At 30.3% G+C, this 15,810-nt stretch overlaps 2 protein-coding genes across 2 annotated transcripts in view; both read left to right on the top strand.

Annotated features, from left to right (window-relative positions):
* The first annotated feature begins 843 nt into the window (after window positions 1-843).
* Window positions 844-9,512, top strand: LOC101498997 (protein RRP6-like 2). The gene is made up of 15 exons (XM_004489616.4): window positions 844-1,617; window positions 2,797-2,952; window positions 3,329-3,487; window positions 3,568-3,651; window positions 3,920-3,999; window positions 4,087-4,137; window positions 4,398-4,506; window positions 5,353-5,435; window positions 6,145-6,190; window positions 6,939-7,026; window positions 7,119-7,288; window positions 7,932-7,997; window positions 8,089-8,226; window positions 8,317-8,418; window positions 8,590-9,512. The coding sequence occupies exons 1-15, from the start codon at window positions 940-942 to the stop codon at window positions 9,220-9,222; spliced, it is 2,643 nt and encodes an 880-aa protein (XP_004489673.1). The 5' UTR covers window positions 844-939; the 3' UTR covers window positions 9,223-9,512.
* A 3,638-nt stretch (window positions 9,513-13,150) lies between these two features.
* LOC101498674 (plant cysteine oxidase 2-like) overlaps window positions 13,151-15,810 on the top strand; it is a 3,824-nt gene continuing 1,164 nt past the window's right edge. Inside the window, exons 1-4 of the mRNA XM_004489615.4 lie at window positions 13,151-13,723; window positions 14,455-14,576; window positions 14,830-14,989; window positions 15,490-15,693. Of these exons, the coding sequence (XP_004489672.1) occupies window positions 13,459-13,723; window positions 14,455-14,576; window positions 14,830-14,989; window positions 15,490-15,693 (751 nt within the window). The 5' untranslated portion in view covers window positions 13,151-13,458. The remainder of the gene's footprint in view (window positions 13,724-14,454; window positions 14,577-14,829; window positions 14,990-15,489; window positions 15,694-15,810) is intronic.

The raw sequence follows: 15,810 nt of genomic DNA, 5'->3' as shown, positions 1-15,810 counted from the left end.
TTGTTTTTAAAATAGTATTGAAAACATATAGCCTCTTTTAAACATTTAAGAATTATTTAATATTAATATATTATTATTCTTTTATTTAGAAAAAAATTGGCATCACAACATTCAAGTTAAAAGAAAAAAGCCCTTTTTGTTGGGAAAAATAGCAACAAAGTTCTTCCTAAAAAATTATTTTAAGGTAATAGGAATTGCCAAATTCCAACTCAATTTTTTTAATTAAATTGAAAGTGATATTTAAAAAAGAAAATTCATGTAATTTTTTTTCAAAACAAATACATGTCATCCGAACATCTGAATATATTAATTTTTCTTTTATCAAATATATTTATTAAATTTACATTTTATTATATAAAACAAACGCCAATACTAATTGGATCAAAAGAAAAAAAATTAATATTCAAAAATAATTTTTTGACGGAATTTTTTATTAAAGAATTAAGAGAATTAGGCCATTAATTTTTTCTTTTGTTAAAAATATATTATTAACTTAAAAACCTTATTACTATAAGTCAAGAAAATGATACTAATTGATTAAAAAAGAAAAAATATAATAATATTAAAGAATTAATATTTTGACCAGACTTAATAAAAAATTAACATTCATGAATTTAAATTTTTTTTGGACATACATTCATGAGAATTAAAATTTTTGGACATACATTCATGAATTTACTATGAGGTTAAAATTTTATTCATGACACATGACAATAAACATTATACAACAACATAACATAAACAATAAATAAACATCACAACATAACTAACTCCTCCTAAACTATAGTATCATACTCAACTCACTTATTTTTCTCGTATATATATATAAAAAAAAAAAATAACATTTAACATTCATTACTACCAAATTCCTAAAACCCTAATCCTAAAAATCCCTAAACACAAAACCAAATAAGAATAGATTGATTCGATTTCGACGCCATGAACGTCGATCACGATCAACCGCCGCACACCACCGCTACCGCCGCCGCAAAGGCACAACAAGCTTTACAAACCCTAACAGCAGGTCCACTCTCGTCTTCAGTGGCGAAACTCGCCGCTTCTTCACGTTGCATTCCTTCCGAAAGAGACTTCTTCTTCTACCGCAACTTCGAAGAATTCAACGTTCCGATAAACGAGATCGCAAGGGAATCGCAAACGATGTTGGAAGCAATCGGAGCGGCGGCGAACGCGGCTTTTCCGGCTGATTTAGATGATTCGTATGATTGGCTTGTGAATGTAAACGACGAAGTTTTGGAACGGTTTGATTTATCGGTGGATGAGTTTCGTAGGGTTAGGGAAGAGGAAGAGAAGAGTGGACGTGTGATTAATGATGATATGATGGTGGAAGATGGTTTTGAGTTGGTTTGTGGGAAGAAGAAGAAAGGTGGGAGAGGGAAGGTTGTGGCGGAGGATTTGGAGATTCCGGTGGTTGGTGGTGTTAAGGTGGCGATGAAGGATAAGAAAACGGTTGGGCCGAAGGCGAAGGTTCCGTTTCATATACCGACGATTAGGAGGCCGCAGGATGAGTATAGTATATTGGTTAATAATTCTAATGTGCCCTTTGAGCATGTTTGGTTGCAGAGAAGTGACGATGGAGAGAGGTTTATTCATCCATTGGTTAGTTCTTTCGCTGTTTTTTTTGTATATAGATAACATAATAACTTGATATTATTAGATTACTATTTTTTTTATATGATATATTTGAATATTTAGACTTTGGAGTGTTTAGAGGAGTTTATTGACCTAGCTTATATGATATACTAGTATAATATAACTACATAATAGCTACATTAATGGGGATATAATGTTTGGCTTGGTGGCTGAGTTGAGTAGCAGAGTGATAAGGTGGTTAGGGTTCAATTCCCACACAATATAATTCTATCAATTGCTAACAATACTAACTTAACATTGAACATAATAGCTACATAGCTACATTAATGTATTTACAAGTATTTGAAAGAACTTATGAAAATAGTTTATGATGGCAATGGCAAGGTTTGAGCTTAATTTAACTCGTAAGCTTCCAATATAGCTTGTAGAAACAGATCATATGAAGATTATTTCAAGTTAACGTTTGTTTTCTCTTCGATTGTAAGTGTAAACCCTTATATGATAAGAGCTTATTTAATTGACACTTAATTAAGCTGATTACCCAAATTCCCATTTTATGGTAGATTTTTGGCCTTCTGTTATTGACAACATTGATTGGAATTGTTTGTGAATCACAATGTTTTATAAATGATTGACGTAAGTGCTGAACTTTCGAAGAATGATATTAGTTAACATCAAGTTCATCTTCTCATCCTCCCAATTCTAATATTAACAAGGTCTTTCAATTATGAGTAGATAATGCTAGTAGGCTAGTAGCATTTAGAATCTTAGCATACTCCAGTCCAGATTTATCATGCAAGTTGTATTTATATAGCTGGGATTGCAGAGTTGAAAGTAACTTGGTTGGAATAACATTTTCCTCTTAATGATGATGCACTTTCATTCTTGTGATATTTGCATGATCTAGGGTTTTGTAGATTTGATGACTCTGATTGAAAAACTTTTGGTGTATGAGACTAAATCCTTTTGCAAGTGGCAATGATTTGTTTGTCATTCAAATCTTGGTAAAAACAACTCTTGGTTGTCTGGTCTTATTTTAACTTAGAAATCTACCTCCCCCGTGTATGCTTATTAAAAAATCATTTTGGTTATCTTTTATTTTGCTTTAAGTTGGATTCTATTTTTTATGTCATCTTTTCGATTTGTTTGTAATTGTATTAATCAAATACTAGTTTATTATTCCAGGAAAAGCTTTCTGTTTTGGATTTTGTTGATAAAGATCCTGAGGATGTTGTGCCACAAAAGCCTCCCTCAATAGAAAGCACCCCTTTCAAGCTTGTAGTAGAAGTCAAAGATTTGAAGGAGTTGGCTGCTAAGCTGCGTTCTGTTAATGAATTTGCGGTAAAATATTAAAACTATCTGTGATGATTTACTCAGGAATTTCGTTCATGACAAATTACCTTCATGACAAATTATGCAACTAGATTATTTCATCTGAGAGAAAATTCTAAGAATATTTCAATTTTGTTGTTGCTTATTGAACAGTTCATGACCAAAACTTTCAGAAACGTCATGTTTTGGAGGATACATTTTAGTATTTGATGTTTATTTTACTTTTTGCAATCTGGAGGCTCTTCAAATTTATCGTTTCCTTGCACGCTGTCTGTTGTTATTGATTGTGGAACTGATATTCTACCGTCCCTGCAGCACTTCCCTTCTCCATCTTTTGTTACATTCTTCTGATTTTTTTCCTTTGCTCTTCACTTGAAATATTTAGGTTGATTTGGAACATAATCAGTATCGATCTTTCCAAGGATTGACTTGCCTGATGCAAATCTCAACAAGGACCGAAGATTTTGTTATCGACACTTTGAAACTTCGCATTCATATTGGGCCTCATCTAAGGGAAGTCTTCAAGGACCCTTCCAAGAGGAAGGTTAGTGGTACAAATATTGGTTTTTTGTTTAATGCAAACACATATCTTGTACTATGTTGACTGTATTTATGATTAAACAGGTTATGCATGGTGCGGATAAAGATGTTCTGTGGCTTCAACGAGACTTTGGCATTTATATTTGTAATTTGTTTGACACTGGTCAGGTTTGTATAAAAAGCTCTGACAATTCAATATTGATTGACATTATTTCCCATATTACCGTGGAAACAAAATCATATTCTTCGTGTAAATAAGTTTCTTTTATTGGTTGATGCTGCCTATTCATGTATGATTTAAATGTTTAGCTTTATATGTATTCAAATGTACTGGTTTGCTCTGCATCATGAAGAATGGTGAAACAATGCTTTTAACGTTCATCTTCCTTTGATTTCTTATCATGCAAAACTTACCTGTTTTAATTGCTTTGTTTAGGCTTCAAAGGTGTTAAAATTGGAGAGAAATAGTTTGGAGTATCTTCTGCACCATTTTTGCGAGGTTACTGCAAACAAAGAGTATGTTGTTTTTATTTTTAGATAGTCTCTGCATATAATTTTTCATTTATCTATATTCTTGAAGGCTTACAAATAAATTAATTGCAGATACCAGAATGGGGACTGGAGATTACGCCCTATTCCTGATGAGATGTTAAGGTACACTTGTTTTTTCAGCTTATAACTTTGATTTTCCCTTAATGTGCCGTGGTTTGAAAAAAAATATACACTAGATAAATTCAAACAATGAATAATTCGGCTTTGTGGAACTGCTCATTAATCTAGGAATCTATAGAATCTGTCAGTCCTAGTTTAGATAGTCTTATATTTTAGCTTGATAGTTACTGGTATTTTGTCACGGGAAAACTAAATGATGCAGTGATACAATCTAATGATCAATTAAATTGTTTTGTGGATAGATATGCCAGAGAAGATACACACTATCTGCTGTATATATATGATTCAATGAGGATTAAGTTATCTGCCTTGCCAAAGATGCCTGAAAGTTCCGATTCCCCTCTTGTGGAGGTAACTATATACCACCCTCAATAAAATTATGCCAAATCACATTAAGTGTGCCATCAGACTTTATTTGGTTGAGCATCCGCCTCAAATGTTTTTTATAGAGTAAATAAATGTCTCCTGGCTCGTTTAAATTTGTTGTGTTTCTTTCTTTCTATGTAACTAAGGTCTAGTGATTTATGTTTGCTGCAAGTTCAGCACATTGATAGATTTACTAAATACTAATTAAGCAAAGCAGGAAGCAACATTGTTTATCAGCTCTGCTACCTTTTCTTGTGTCTATTCATTTTGGCACAGTGCATGTTTGGGGAAGTTTGTACAAAGTATTTTGTGTCTCAGAAAGCTGCTAAATCTTCTCTCCTAAATAAGCTAATCCAAACATACATGCTGTGGTAGTTTTTAGTTGCTTTGGTCCAGCGTTTTCAAATAGAGGCCATGATGGATTGCAGTGGCGGAATTTTTGACAACCGTCACAACCAGATTGTGAAGGATGGCGGCATCGTAGCATTTTATGGGTGCTTAAAATGGCTGATTTTTGGCCTTCTTCCATGGCCCATCATCCGCAATTGATAACACTATCTTTTGTTACTTTGATGCCAAGTTGAGATTAAACTAGATGAGCATGTGATCTATTGATTCTTTCCACAAATATAGGATGCCCTTTGTTTGCTTAAAGACTATTTGTTTCAATTGTCTGAACTACATGTGTTGAAGTTATGCTGTTGTTGATTAGACCTGTCTGACCTTTTTTGGCTGTACATTCTAGTTTCTTACAATACGATGTGACTGAATGGCTGGCTTAATGAGCTTTTATTTTTGCTCTCATTGACTGGAATTTCCTGTCATCAACAGGTCTACAAGCGCAGTTATGATGTCTGCATGCAGCTATATGAGAAAGAACTTCTGACAGAAAATTCCTACCTTCATATATATGGGTTTGTTTCCTTTTCAATTGCCATTTTTTCCTACTAATTTGTTGATTACTTTGTTTTGTCTCTTCTATGTAAAGACGGTGTGTGAGGTTGTTAAACTCTTTAGTTAACTCTTAAACTCTTACGAGTTTACAATTCTAAGTCATGAAAACGGGTCAACTCGCATGTAAACTTTATTTTTGATAAACTCTTACGAGTTTTAAAAAGCTCTATAAAATTACTAAACTCTCGATTTTACTACTGTTTTATGAAATATAAAATTTTAATAAATATTAGCCAATATCCGATTTAATTATGTATGTGTTGCAAAATCCATTGGTTTTAAAAAGTAAATTTATGTTTCTAGTGTTGTTTTTAGGGACAACTATTATGCCTCGATATGAGTTTGTTGTTTTTTTTACCATTTTATTTTGGTTTATCATAAACATTTATCTATTTAAAAATATTTTTGATTTATTCTGGAGATGAAATGTTGAATTATTATTATTTTAATGATATTATATCATCTATATATGTCATATATATATATACATGTTTTTTAATATTAAATAAACTCTTACGAGTTGAGTCTACAAGTCGATTTTACGTAAGTTATACGAGTTTACTTAAACTCTCAAGTTTGACAACCTTGGCGGTGTGTTTTTTAGTTCCACTCTGCGTATAATTTGTGCCAAGAAATGTAAAGCAAAACTCAATAACTGTTTTTGTGTAGGTTGCAAGGGGCTGATCTTAATGCTCAACAGCTTGCCATTGTTTCAGTAAGTTGCTGTTTAATATCTTATTTGTAGCACTGATCTTAAATTGCTTACATAGGGAACAAAGACTTGTACAATTTTACTTGTCCAACACCATTTTTATGGTGCTTGTGTAAAATGGTTCCCCACTAAACATTCCCATGGAAATTTGAAGTATTTTGGTCAACTCTGTGATAATAGTCTTGAATTCTGTTTTTAGTTTAAGGATCAAATTAGATATTTAGGAATCTACTCTTTCCTTGTGAATCTCTATTTCGCAATATTGTTGTCACCGATTCTCAATCTTCGACCTCATGAAATTTTTGTAAATCAATCTCTTCTGGCAACTTCCTTTTTTGTATAAAAGACATGTTTTCCTTGTTGCAGCTGTTACTTCTATTTTTACCACCTTCATTACTGTGATTATCGCCATTGTTCCATTCCAGTTACTTTAATAATAGTGCTGCAGCTTCCAACTACTTTGCTATCATCTGATTGTCACATGGCATTTTTAGAATAGTTATCTTGCTAAATTGAGCATACTGGTTTCTATCATGAAATTGTTTGGACTGGCCTTCCAAATATGCTTGTTCTATCTGCCAACACCCAAAGAACCAGATACATTGTCAGGGTTTATAACAGAAGCCCAATCCAACTTCTTAAACTAAAAGAATCTGGTGTATTATATACTGCATTGGGATTTCGGATTTCCTTATTTTCAATTTTCAACTTCTATCATAGCTCACATACTCTAATTCAATTGGATTTGCAGGGACTCTGTGAATGGCGGGACATTGTAGCCCGTGCAGAGGATGAGAGTACTGGATATATATTGCCAAATAAATCTGTCCTTGAAATCGGTAATTGAAACTTGTATATCAAGATTTATTTAAATGTTTCAGTTTATCTGTATGGTGCATGTAAACTTACTTTGTTCTACTTGTTTATAAAGCTAAGCAGATGCCTGTCACTACAAGCAAGCTACGGCGACTGGTGAAGTCAAAGCATCCGTATGTTGAACACAATCTTGATACTGTTGTTACTATTATTAGGCATTCAATTCAGAATGCTGCTGATTTTGAAGAAGTTGCACAGCAGTTGAAAGAAGGACATGCCACCACTGTAAGTAGTATTTTCAACAATTGTCATTCTGGAATGTTTGGGGAGTTAATTGGTGTATTCCTTCACTTCCATGTATTTATAATTCAACACAGTGTTGTCAATAGCAATTATAGTGCCGCTATAGTGTTATAGCGTAGCAAAATTTGAAATCGCTATTGCTCTGCAATATGCTATTTAGTACTAAAGTGTCATCATAGCAGGTATAATAGTGCTATAGCACTATAGCGTAGCGAAATTTTAACAAATCGCTATTTTTTGCGATCTGTGATTGACAACACTGATTCAGCATCAGTAATCTTGGTATGATTATAAATTGATTATCATGTAGACATTCACATGTTATCAACTAGTCTCGTGTACTGTCTATGAACTAGGATATGGTAAAGGGCTCCATTTGTCAGTTGTATACACAGATCTGCTATGAATGACCTCTTCCCAAAAGTTAGATCTTTAAAAGATAATTACACAAGCTCAAAAATTCTAATTAACTTGTTCTATAATCATTTTAAATTTGTTATGATTGGTTGGAATTCATGCTTAATTGCTGAGTGCTCAAACAACAGCTAGTGTGTTGTTTTAACTTATTTGGTTTTAATTTCTGATTTTAGTTTGTTGATTAAATTATATGTCAATCGCTATGCAGGCGTTAGACACAACACCTGTTACTGATCAGAAGGAAGATCCCGTACTCCTAACACAGAACACAAAGGTTGGAATTGCAATTAAAGGAAATTTTTGAATTGAATTTGCACCATCATTTAATATATTGAAGTCACATTTTTTCTTATGACCCTAAACAGGAAAATTTTCAACATCAAGATACCGATATACAAATAAAATTGAAGCCCCATATTCTCACATCTGAGCTCCCAAGAGACAGTCTCACTATTACAGAGCAGGCTAGGGATGCAAATGTTGGTGTATTCTCTACATTGAAGGTTGCATATTTTTTACATGTTTCAATGTAATTTCAATGTTTAGCCTCGTAGTGAGGAGCATCAATCTAATATTTTCTATATGGCTAATAGGGAAATGAAGCAACTGTTCAGGTTCTTAAAAAGCCTGGTGGTGCTTTTGGGGCACTGCTGGGAAACTCAGCTTCAAAGAGGAGGCTTGGTCCTGATAAAAAGGTTGGCGTCTTTTCTTCAGAAACACTTCAAACCATGTTTTTTATATATTACATGTAAACATGGAACTTCTTTTCTCTATTAAGCTGTCATTTGCTTTTAGCCCTTTGTATGATCTGACGCCATTGATGTCCTCTAACTTATTTCTTCACTGCTTTTTCTGGATTTTCTTAGGGCAAGGAAGAGATCAAGCTAGAGCAGATTCGATCTTCAGTCACTCTTCCGTTCCATTCATTTTCGGGTAGCAGTGAGGATTCAAAACCTGTAGTAGAAACTCCCAGTGTAGCATCAGACATCCAAAAACCGGTTTCCGATCCAGTTTCCACCTCCACTCTAGATGAGATTATAATGCTTGAGACTGATACAGGTGCAGAGGAGGATATTGAACAGAATAACAATCGAGAAAACCCCAATGAGAACAGGGAGAAAAATTCTAGTGCCTCTTCAGATGAGGATGAGCCAACATCTCTTTCCGAACTGTCATCGAACTTTCAAAAGTGCTTTCAGTCAAACAATCAAAACAACAAAACCAGACTGCCAAAGAAAACCGAACAACGAAGGGGCTTATTACAGCTGCAGCCATTTGATTATGAAGAAGCAATGAAACATGTTAAGTTTGGAGAAAAAAAGAAGGATCCATCCTCCCAGAATAGCAATGGTCGTGTGGAGAAAGAGGATGCGGGTGGCAAGAAGAAGCGGTCAACAATTGGAGAGGCACAGCCAAGTGATTTGACCAAACAGTTTCAACAAGGTAGAAGGCGTTTAGCATTTCCTACTTCTGGGAATCGCAGTGCAACTTTCCGTTGAAACAATTGAAAGAGATGCTATGTACAAGTTTAATGGGAAAGTTGAATGTTGCTCTTAGCATCATTATCTTCATTCAATTATAGTTGCTTATACGACGAAGATGAAAAAAGTACAGGAGCTAACAAGTCGACCAACCATTTGTTTGTAATGTAGCAGTTAGAAAAGTCTAAATTTAAGGTTCATTTTAGTTCATATTTAATTTTAGGAACTAATTTTGATCGACATGAGTTGTTCTCTTGTATTATCATCTGTTATGTTAATATATTATTAAATGAATTTTATTTTAACAATTACTAAGACTAAACATTTTTAATTATAGTTTTTGCAACCACGAATCTAAATCAAAAACTATTTTATACTAAATTGACCCAATAATGTTGGAATAAGTTTTAGTTGTATTTGCAGAACTAATTACTTGGGTTTGATGAGTCTTAATCATAGAAAGTTGAACAGAAATAAAAGATTGACCAAATGAACTATAGTTTGTTTTGACTCATGTAATATTGCATGTTGTACATGATTTAAATTTATACGAAGGACACGGTGACAAAGAAAAGAATTAACACAATTCTGAATTTAGCAATCCTATTATAATGTGACAACTCGAGTGTTCCTACATTAATTGCAGTAGCATTACATTCAACTTCTCATACCTTTATGTTTTGCATGGCCTACTCGTAAAATGATTTCATAAGTTTGTAAACTTAATTGGCCTTATTGTTAGTTGTAAATCCTTGCGGGACAAACATTATAGACCATTGTTTTTGTAAGAAGACATTCTTAACTTTCAATTGATGCAAATGAGAAGTGATCGAATCGAGCTAAGCCTCGTGCACAATATATTTAATTATTAGAAATAATAGTTAGTTACAAACTATTAAATTATGTGATTAATTTTTAGACATCTAAAAAAATGTATTTTGTGCATATAAGTTTGATCATGCTCTATTGCCTTTGTTGATAAAGATCTTATTTGTTCTTCCATAACGTTTTTGCATATTAATCTAGAAAACCTACTTAGAGTTCAATGTTAAATAAAACAATTTGAAACTTGTCCTAAGACGGTATTTAGGTGGATCTCATTATATTTGAATTCTTTAAATATTTAGTCGATGACTCAATTCCTAATACATATAAAAATATGTCTATTAAAAATGTCACCTTCTAAATTTCAATTGCTTGGAAGAATTAGTTTTCGTAGCTCCATAATACCTTGACTTTCATTTTTTCCTAAAAAAAAATCAAGTGGATGAAAGCATTTGGCATTAAGTGTTGTTAATGTAACTCCAAGTGCTTTTTACTTGGCATGTTTATCCGTAATCTACCGTAACTTGTGAAAGAGATTACAAATCCCAACGAAATTACCTTCTTCTCCTTCTATGTATAACCCTATAACATCATTTTCGTAATATTTCAAATAAAATTGCAAAAAAAATATTATTTGATATTATGTGTTCTACGTCAATGGTCATGGATAAAGACTAACTGTGTCTTGATGGAATTTTAATGGACAAGAAATCACATAAACGACAAATAATTAATATAGCAATTGACAACTTCGTTGTTCATGTAAGACTTTGCAGTTAAATATCTTATTTGTATATTTGTAAACAAAAATCTTATTTGTATATACAAAATAATTGTGAGCTATAAAATAGAAAATTAATCACAAACAATACTTGTTATCTCTAAAATGAAATGAAAAGAAAATAAAGTGGACTAAAATTCCTCCATTAAATTTCATATGCTATCCTTATTTGTATATAATTAACTACTATTTAAAAAAAAACAAATTTATAACATATTTCGTTAAAAAATAAAATATATACAAAAATAGTATCTGAAAAATTAATATTTAATTAAAAATTAAGACTAAAATAAATACATATATATTTTTTATATTTTATTTAGATAGAATATATCAAATAATATAGAGGGATAATTTAAAGTCATTGTTCCCCAGTTTAATGCAGCGTTTGATTTCTCGTCTCGAAGTGGTGTTGGATTTTTCGCAATGTTGTCGTATTTGTTTGATTAATATTGATATATTAACTTGGATCAAATGCATATTCTAATTCAATTAATAACTTTGATGTCTTCAATGTTATAGACTTATAGCTTCAGAGATATGTGTATTCGTGACATTTCAATTATGCATTATTTGTAGGTTTGTCACAATTGTAAGCATTAGACCGATTATGCCATTAATTTATATGTTGCGAGTTTGTTCTTAAATTTATCATTTTTAGTTTTAACAAATTTAAATTGTATTATTGTCGATCTATATAATTTTTATCAATTTGAACGAAAGAATATCGTTTTTTATATAAAAAAATTATAATTAATATTTATTTATATTTTTAAAAAACTTATTATGTATTTTTTTTAGTTTTTATTTACTAAAGTGTGTTTGATGAAACAAACACATGCAAATATCAATGTAAATTTTTTTTTTCCTGAGTTCAAATTCATACCTCAAATATATTAAATATTCTTGTAACTATTATTTAAGTTGTACTTATGTAATAATTTAAGTAAAATAATAAAAATAATCTAAATTCATCTTTGTATATATATTAAAATTTGATTGAATATATGTGTAAGATATAATTAAAATTCTTTTAAAAGATATTATGCTAATTTTTTAATTATCTCATATTTTATTTTTAGTTTGTGTCCTTACTTTTTCTATCTTTATAAATTATAAAATTTGTATATTTTAAGTCTTCTTAAGGGGTACATAAGTAGTTTTATAATTTGTAAGTCTAAAAAATAAATATGAGAAATGAGAACTAGAAAGAAATACTATATATTTCATAGAAACTGAAAATATAGTTAACCCAAAATAATTAAAAATGTAAATTAATCTATTTCTTTAATTATTGGTCCCCTTTAGACTAAACCAAATGGATATTTTGGTCATTCAACGTTTGGTTGCCACGCCATCTCAAAACAGGGGTCGCTGATAACCGCCAGTTTCCAAATAATCTATGGGGCAAATCCAATTAATACTGTTTTCATTTTCTTTTTTTTTCCTTTTTTTCTTTTAATTTCATTTCATAGTTATCCTCAAATCAAAACAGTTCAAAACCAACATAGAAATAAAATACAACTTTAGTCAAATGAATTTATTTATTTTACAAGGAATAAAATCAGCAATAATTTTATAACAAAAAAAAAATGAACTACTAAAATTACTATAATTATACTAATAAGTTAGGTTCAAATGAAAGAATTAAATTATAATTATAATTATAATTTTTATTAACAGATATACTACATTTAATATGAAACCTATGAAAAACAAATTGTTTTTACGATCGTTCGAATAATTGACATATAAAATAAGTTATAATTGGTTTAATAAATTATCTTTTTTAGAAAATGATTTAATAAATTATGTGCAATTTTAATTAGATACTTTTAAACATAAATAGATATTTTTAATAAAAGATTAATTTTTATTTTACCTTTCCCTCAAATGTATATAATATGCATAATTTTAAAATTATTTTACTATAATAAATGTATATATGATAATTATTACTAAAAATTATTTGATAAAATTATTATTTTTTAAAGTAAAATTTTTACATTGAAAAATATTTATTATTTTTTAAATTCATATAAAAATATATAAAAACTCACTTTTATTAAAACATACATTATATGTTGTTGTATTTTTCCAAAACACACTCTCCACTAATGGTTATAAGATATTTCCACCAAATTAATTAACTCTATTGACCTTTATTCACTTTTTATTTTTCTTTTAAGTAAATTATGGGTTCCCTTTGATTATTATTTATTAATATATAGGACTTCTAATACAGTTGCCATTTGTCAAATGAAAAGCACCATCCCATGCCAAATGGCCCATGGTTTTCAACATTTGATATATTTTTATCTCTTAAAAATATATAAAAAAATTTATACGATAATAAGAACTCAAATTTCTTCCAATCTTATCTACCATTACATCTCCAAAATTCTCATTCTCTCTTCTTGTGTATTACTTTTTCTCTGTCACATGAAAATATCAAAGTTCTTCTTCCTCCTTTAGTCAAATCTTACCTATTCCATTTTTACAAAATATATACAATTTATTGAAACACAAAAAAAACTACAAAAAAGAAAGAAAAGAAATACAACAACAGTTGAAAGAAACAAAAAAGTGAGTTTTGGAAGGGAAAAAGGCTTATTAAGTGGTGATATAGAAGATTTTGGTGTTTATATATGAAGGAAGATATTGGGGGTGTATCTTTAGAAATGGAGGGTAGTTTGGTAGAAAAAAATGGAGAAAGAGTTAGACATGTTGAAAAAGTTGGTTATGTGAAAAGGGTCATTGTAAAAAAGAAAAAACCTTATCATAGCAACAAGGTTAAGAAGCATGTATCTAATAAGACACTTCAAAAGCTATTTGTCTCATGCAAGGAAACATTCAAAGGCCCTGACACTATTCCTTCAACACAACATGTTCACAAACTATGTCACATTCTTGGTATGATTAATTTATTTGGAATTGTTTTTTTATTAGTTTGAAATTGAGTGATTAAATATTGGATAAGAGAATGGACAATTTGATTTGTTGGTAGTTTTTTTATATATCCAATCATATGTAATTAGGTGTTACAATTTTTTTTTGTCATGTCTTTGAAATTGGAGATTATCTCCATTTGCAAGTTGTGGATATTAATTTTATTATATGAATTTAATTAAAAGTTAGAAAGTCATTTTTTTCCTTAAGATGAAATTTGTGTGTTTGTTTGTCCTTTCATATTTTTGGGAATTGCTTCTATTTTAGCTTTTGCATTACATCAAGGGTTATGTTCATTTTCTTTACATCAAGGTGTTTTATTTATTTCTTTATTTATTCACAATTTGTTTCCTTTTCAAATTGATGGACTATTTTGTTGACAAAAAATGAAAATACATTTTTTTATTTTTTATTATTAAGTTGATTATTTGACTTATTGGTACCTTCTTTCTCTAGTTACCATTTTCAAATTGATGGACTATTTTGTTGACAAAAAATGAAAATACATTTTTATTTTATTTTTTATTATTAAGTTGATTATTTGACTTATTGGTACTTTTTTTCTCTAGTTACCATTTAAAAATTAAAAGAAAATGTTTCATTTCAAATTTCTAGTTCCTATTTAAAACAAATTATTAATTTCTGTTTGTCATATAAAAAATGTTGTTCTGAATTCTAATTTTTTTAATAACAAGATAACATGAAGCCAGAAGATGTTGGACTAAGTAAAGATTTGCAGTTCTTCAAATCAGAATACATTGTCAAAGAGAATCCAAGGGTAACATACACAACCATATACAAGTGTGATAATTTCTCAGTAAGTCTTTTAATCTTTTATTTAAATTTAATTCATATACATTATTGATATAAATATTTTTTACACTGTCAGACAATCATAATAATCAAATCATTAAAAATGTTTGATTTTGACTATAACTACTTCTAAATTCATATATATGAGTAGTTATGATCTATCAACAGTACAAAGCATTTTACACTGACACAGATGCAATTTCTAGCTTGAACATAATTATTTAACTTAAGGGTACATATTTTTGTTGTACATGCAGCTATGCATTTTTTTCCTACCTTCAAAAGGAGTTATTCCTCTTCATAACCATCCAGGAATGACTGTTTTCAGTAAGCTTCTATTGGGACAAATGCACATTAAGTCATATGATTGGGTTGATCCTGAGGTCTCTCACAATTTGTTGCAACAACCATCTCAATGTGTGTATTTTCTAATCTCTATTCATATCATCAAATTCAATTAACCTTAATTCATGTGATTAGGAATGTTAGCAATACATTCTTTGCAACACCTAGCTTTTTTGTATTTGGTACAAACAACACCTAGCTTATTATTGGGTAAAATTTGAATTTGAATTATGTAGCCACTGATTCACACCATCAAATCAAGATTGGACGAATCATGTCTTGATTTTATATTTTAGACTTGATTATCGAAATTAGAATGTGAGCCATCTGATCTTGATTTGAATATTTTAAATGTGTGATTTCCTAATAACAAAGAATTCAGATCCATAAAATTCACATGTATTATGTAGACTACACATCCTATTTGTAAGGCCTCGCTTCATATTTAGTGAATTTGACATGAATTTCACCCGATAATAAAAAATGTGTTAGTGTGTTGATAACATTTTTCGTGGTCATTGGTCATTGTTAATAGAAATTTAATCTTGTACATATGCTATTTTGTTTTTCAGTGAGAATGGCAAAATTAAAAGCTAACAAGGTATTCACATCACCATGTGACACTTCAGTGTTGTATCCAAAGACTGGAGGAAACATCCATGAATTCACAGCCATAACTCCATGTGCTGTGCTTGATGTCATTGGACCTCCATATTCCAAAGATGATGGAAGAGATTGCTCATACTATAAAGATCACCTTTACACTGCTTTTCCAAGTAAGAAACACTTTTGTAGTCATCTATTATATAAGAAATGTCACCATGACACATTTATATAATAGTTTATGGCCTTGCAACTTGCAAAACTTATTTCCAGGGTTTCTTTTTCCCTAC

Source organism: Cicer arietinum, chromosome 2, assembly GCF_000331145.2.
Source record: "Cicer arietinum cultivar CDC Frontier isolate Library 1 chromosome 2, Cicar.CDCFrontier_v2.0, whole genome shotgun sequence".
In the NCBI taxonomy this organism is placed as follows: Eukaryota; Viridiplantae; Streptophyta; class Magnoliopsida; order Fabales; family Fabaceae; genus Cicer; species Cicer arietinum.
This window is presented reverse-complemented; position numbering and strand designations above follow the sequence as displayed.